General features: G+C 45.5%; 1 protein-coding gene across 1 annotated transcript in view; it reads left to right on the forward strand.

Moving 5' to 3' along the window:
* slc4a2a (solute carrier family 4 member 2a) overlaps positions 1 to 6,125 on the forward strand; it is a gene marked incomplete at both ends in the record, with an annotated part of 63,749 nt that overhangs the window by 13,509 nt on the left and 44,115 nt on the right. Inside the window, one exon of the mRNA XM_083658961.1 lies at positions 2,949 to 3,073. Within this exon, the coding sequence (XP_083515087.1) occupies positions 2,949 to 3,073 (125 nt within the window). The remainder of the gene's footprint in view (positions 1 to 2,948; positions 3,074 to 6,125) is intronic.

The following is a 6,125-nucleotide window of genomic DNA, read 5'->3' on the forward strand; positions in this document are numbered from 1 at the left end:
TAACGAAGTAATATAAGGCGTTACAATTTCCAAAACAGTAATTAGATTACAGTTACTAATCCAAATAACGCTGCGTTACTGCGTTAGATCATTGCCCGCCAGAATGCAGTGTTTTCTATGTGAAAAGAGAAGAAAAGAAAAAGTAGCCTAATCCTCACGGACTCAGGTAGACATGTCGCGCCGCACATACGTCATGAAGTATCGTAATTTGCTACTGTTGTGTCAGCTAGCCCATTCCCTGTATGGGACAAACGTTTGCATTGAGGCTGTGTTGTTTCATTACCACTCCGACAGTAACAGCATCTTTCTTTACACTCACGTTATCTGTCTGACTCTCTCATTTCATGTCTTTTCCCCGTGTGAAGCTAGCCAGTCTTAACACACCACTTCCTCTAACTGAATTTCAAAGTAAAATGCCTTTGGCATTTCTTTTAACAATACCAAAGCAAAAATAATTAATACAGTGACATGCTAGACATGAAACAACTTAAGTGTAAGGTATTTTGGGGTAAAAAAAAAGAAGTAACTAGTAACGTAACTAGTTACTTTTTGAAAAAGTAATCAGTAAAGTAACTTGTATTACTTTTTTAAGGAGTAATCAGTAATCAGTAACTAATTACTTTTCCAGAGTAACTTGCCCAACACTGGTCATGTGACATGTCTGACCCCAGGCCCAGAGTTATAGTGGCTAGAGCCATAGAGAGAGAGGGAGCTCCAGAAAACACCTTGTGATGGATTCAAAAACAAATGGCCCATCCTATATCCCTATAGGGCTGTCTGTGAGTCACGATTTGTGTCATGTTGTCTGTGAGTCACGATTTGTGTCATGTTGTCTGTGAGTCACGATTTGTGTCATGTTGTCTGTGAGTCACGATTTGTGTCATGTTGTCTGTGAGTCACGATTTGTGTCATGTTTTGTGCCATGAAAGTGACCACGGCCCGACCGATACCACGCCACCCCCCCCCCCTTCACACACACACACACACACACACAGAGAGAGACTCGGCAGATCGCCACCTACTGGCAAACACAAAAAGCGGCTTATTTCGAGAATTCTAGCTGCACCCAGTCCTCGATTGCTGCCATTGATTTGTCTCTGAACCAATTAATTAACTTCTGAATGTTGCATGACCAATAATAAAAAGGGAAATTAGGTAATGCCAGACCTCCTGAGTGTTTTGGCCTCTGGAGATGGGTCTTGCTAATGCGACTAGATTTATTCCCCCACATAAAACGAACAATACATTTATCTGATTGGATAAAAATTGGCGCCGACCTCAAACTATCCAATTAGAGAAAAGTTTAAATTTTCTGGGAAACGGAAGGTCAGATCGCGATGCCTATAATGTATTCTTTCACCCCGAATCCATGCGTGAGTCTCTACGAGTTACGGTTGCAGAGATACGTCCGCCCAGCCTGCAGGACTACAGGAGAGAGATAGAGGACAGGAGATACGTCCACCCTGCCTGCAGGACTACAGGAGAGAGATAGAGGACAGAAGATACGTCCGCCCTGCATGCAGGACTACAGGAGAGAGATAGAGGACAGGAGATACGTCCTCTCTGCCTGCAGGACTACAGGAGAGAGATAGAGGACAGGAGATACGTCCACCCTGCATGCAGGACTACAGGAGAGAGAGAGAACAGGAGATACATCCGCCCTGCATGCAGGACTACAGCAGAGAGATAGGGGACAGGAGATACGTCCACCCAGCCTGCAGGACTACAGGAGAGACATAGAGGACAGGAGATACGTCCGCCCTGCATGCAGAACTACAGGAGAGAGATAGAGGACAGGAGATACGTCCGCCCTGCCTGCAGGACTACAGGAGAGAGATAGAGGACAGGAGATACATCCGCCCTGCATGCAGGACTACAGGAGAGAGAGAGAACAGGAGATACATCCGCCCTGCATGCAGGACTACAGCAGAGAGATAGGGGACAGGAGATACGTCCACCCAGCCTGCAGGACTACAGGAGAGAGATAGAGGACAGGAGATACGTCCGCCCTGCATGCAGAACTACAGGAGAGAGATAGAGGACAGGAGATACGTCCGCCCTGCCTGCAGGACTACAGGAGAGAGATAGAGGACAGGAGATACGTCCTCTCTGCCTGCAGGACTACAGGAGAGCGATAGAGGACAGGAGATACGTCCTCTCTGCCTGCAGGACTACAGGAGAGAGATAGAGGACAGGAGATACGTCCGCCCTGCATGCAGGACTACAGGAGAGAGATAGGGGACAGGAGATACGTCCGCCCTGCCTGCAGGACTACAGGAGAGAGATAGAGGACAGGAGATACGTCCTCTCTGCCTGCAGGACTACAGGAGAGAGATAGAGGACAGGAGATACGTCCACCCTGCATGCAGGACTACAGGAGAGAGAGAGAGAACAGGATATACGTCCGCCCTGCCTGCAGGACTACAGGAGAGAGAGGACAGGAGATACGTCTGCCCTGCATGCAGGACTACAGGAGAGAGATAGAGGACAGGAGATACGTCCACCCAGCCTGCAGGACTACAGGAGAGAGATAGAGGACAGTGGGGGGTTGGGGGTTTCAAGTCACTGACCAAACGCTCTATTTCAGTGATTGCTGTCAGAATATAGAGCCATTTAACACTTATTTTAACACAAAAACATCGCTGAATGTACCTTTTACTTATACCCTGAGATTTACTGACCGGTCGATTCGACAATATTGAATAGTTTTCTTAAATTTGAGTAAGAGTGTCTTTTTGCTGATTTTTACAGCTGCTTCTTTCCTCATGATGTAAGTGGATGAGAAAAACTGTTTCTGGGCTGCAGGGCATCACGTGACTTGCAATACCGAGCTTGGCCACCATGCTCAATTTGCTTCACGGCCCAGAGCTGTTCCTGGGGGCTTGGAGCCACTGACCAGACCCATTGACCGTCACTGACATTAACATCCTGACTCCTCCCCCTCACAGTGACCCGCCCACCATCCAAACCAATCACAATGGCCTGTCGCCTGACTGCCATGGCAACAGCTCCGACCCGAAGGACGACGTCGAGGCTCAAACCCTGACGTCTGTCGACCTGGAGGGCATCAAGGGTCAGTGCAGCTGAGTCACTCTTTACACTTCACTACTTTACACTTCACTACTTTACACTTCACTTTACACTTTACTACTTTATACTTTACTTTACAGTTCACTACATTACACATCACTTTCCACTTCAGTACTTTATTATTGTGCTTCCTGAAAGCAAGGCACAATCTATAAAATCCCCCATACTTATTATTATTCTTTATATCTTTATATCAGCAAAATTGTGGGACGTAATAAGTCCCACAGTTTGCGCACCACATTGACATACCAGACCTCAAAACGTGCGGCTCATTGATGACAAGGTTGCTATGACTTTGCTAAGAGTTTTCTATTCGCGATTAAGCGTGATTTTTTTTCCCCCATTCACTTTCTGTATCTCAGAAACCACACAACCCAGCGCCACCAAACTTGGTAGGAAGGTTTACAGATGGGCCTTTTACTATCCACAAAAATATTACACCAATTGACCTGATGGTGGCGCTATAACAGCCCTCTTTACGTTTTGGTCCATAACTTTTGAACTGTATCGTCTACAATCAAAATTCAAAATACTTTTGGCCCTGGAATCCTTGGCTCCTCCCACTTCTACTCACATAGGCCCGCCCACTACTGCGTTATTTCGAATCCCACATAGGTTACGCCAAAACCACGCCCTGTGCCCGCCTACGCAGCAGTCAAGCCCGGGATTGGCCAGGAGCAAGTCTTTTGTCTTCTTTTTTTTTATATATATTTTATTTTCATATTTTAAATTTTTATAGAACACAAACAAGACAAAACAAACAGGCTCAGACACAGGGGAAAGAAAGGAAAAACAAAACAAAAGAAAACAATATAATCAATATTACAAAGTGGTGCCGCCAGCCACCTAAGGTGCTTATGTTCTTGTAAACGATATACGGTACTTGGAATCTCACTCAAGGGGTCTATGAGAAGCCATCCGGGCGAGTCACCCGTCACCCCTAGCCTCGTTGAGGTAGACCAAAAACGGTCCCAGATAGTCACAAACTTTCTAAGTGCATTGGTTCTCAGGAACCTAAGTCTCTCCATGCGTATAACAGAGGTCATGTCCGTCAACCACAATTGGAAAGAGGGTGGAGAGGGAAGTCTTTTGTCTTCTTTTGACAGCTGGAATCTCCCACACCACAAACACTGCACGGCACGCAGCCCAGCGATTTCATGAACCAACTGAATTGCTCATTGAAATTAATTATTAGTGTATTAACGCTAATGAAAACATAACACACAAGCTTTTAACGCATTTCCCACACACCACAATTTTATTAACCAAATTGCTCTTGATAGCGGACATTGAAAATAAATTACTGTAATAACGGCAATGAAAACGTAACACAAGCTTTTAACACACAATCGATTTTTAAACATTTATTTCAAAATATCATTGTAAAATTCAGGCCTTTAGCCAAAGCTTCAATAACAGAGCTCAGCTGAAAGTTTAACCTGCAAATGTTCCAGGCCAGTGAAGTCCCAACAATCTACAAAAACATGCAATAATATAAAATCATAGATAAAAAAGTTGAATCATACACAATAAATAAAACCAAAAGTAAAGGGTTAGCCTTCCCAATGGCCAAGGGCAGCATCTGTTATTCTGGCCTCATAATAAGCAATGAGGCGGGTGGTCAGAAAGTCAAATAACATTCAAATACATTGTATGCTTTGGTGCGATGTAGGATTTTGTCTTTCAATATCCTCATTGCAGCCTCGCTGCCTCGCAGCCTTGCAGCCTCGCGGAAGCAACCGGTCCTCGGCTGGCGCCTCGGACCAGTTCACGCTTCTCGCGTCGTCCCTTAAAAAGTGATAATGGGTACCTCGTCGTGCATTAACCCTTACGTATGTTACTGTTTCCTGTTCGTGTATCTGTACTCACTCTGGTGGCAAACCATGTTTCCCCTCGGGGATTAAGAATAAACACCATACCATACCATAACTAACGCTAACGCTTGTCAGAAACCAATTAGTGTTGCAGCCTAGGGATAATTCGAAAACATTTCTATTTATGCCAGAATAAACAGCGCCGTTGTTAAGTTGGAGTCTGGCTGCTAGGAGCTGAGATGAATGGCTCACCCCCGGTTCCTCCTGCTCTCCGACAACAAAAATCAGATTTCCATACAGATGTCATTTTGATCAACTGGCCTCATAGTGCCATATTTACAGAGAGAGCATTGACTGTATATAATTATACTACGCACTGTCCGCAAAGCTAGCACCAGGACCAGCTGCATTAAAAAAGTTCAGAGGGGCGGCGACCTCACAGAATCTGGTACACTAGTTTTGTGTTTTGTCATCAAAAAGAATAGTGGGAGGAGGTGGAGTCGCAGTCTCCAGATTATTTTATCTCGGTGACCTTGAGACGGAAGTAGGGGCGGAGTTTCGAGGTTTGCGGGAGAGTTTGAGGGGAATGGAGTTGCAAGACATAGTCACAAGATGGTTTTAATGCTTTTCCACTGGTTACATTTTGTAAAACCCACAGACAGACGTGAAGGGTGACCAATGGCATTGATCCCCACCCGACAGCGACGTTATGTTTTTAAGTTATTTTCCTTGGTGCTCCACCTAAAAAAGTTCCGCCTCCTGTAAATGTCACAATGCCATTGGACGCGTCATAGAGGTCAGCGTGTTTCGAGGTCAAAGTTCAATATGGTTGAACTTTGGGTAAAACCTGGTGAGATATCAAGATGGTGCACGTGGCTTTGGGCTGGGCAGCTGTTTAGGAGAGAGCTGCCTCGTTCAAAACAACGGCCTCACTCTGAGAAATGCTGTGATTGGTGTGAACACACACACACACACACACACACACACACACAGTCAACTTAACAACAAAGAATTTTCTTCTGCTTCTTATCTGCTCATGTGGATCTGAACATGTTGTTGTTGACCTGAACACAATGCTGCCCCCGCTCACACGCACTGTCACACACACATACACACACACACACACACACACACACACACTGTCACACACACACACTGCACGCTGCCCACACACTGACAACTGACCCGCTATTGTCTCAGTCATGTGCACGTGTCGTGTGT

The sequence above is a fragment of the Poromitra crassiceps genome, assembly GCF_964638095.1.
Source record: "Poromitra crassiceps genome assembly, chromosome: 23".
Lineage (NCBI taxonomy): Eukaryota > Metazoa > Chordata > Actinopteri > Beryciformes > Melamphaidae > Poromitra > Poromitra crassiceps.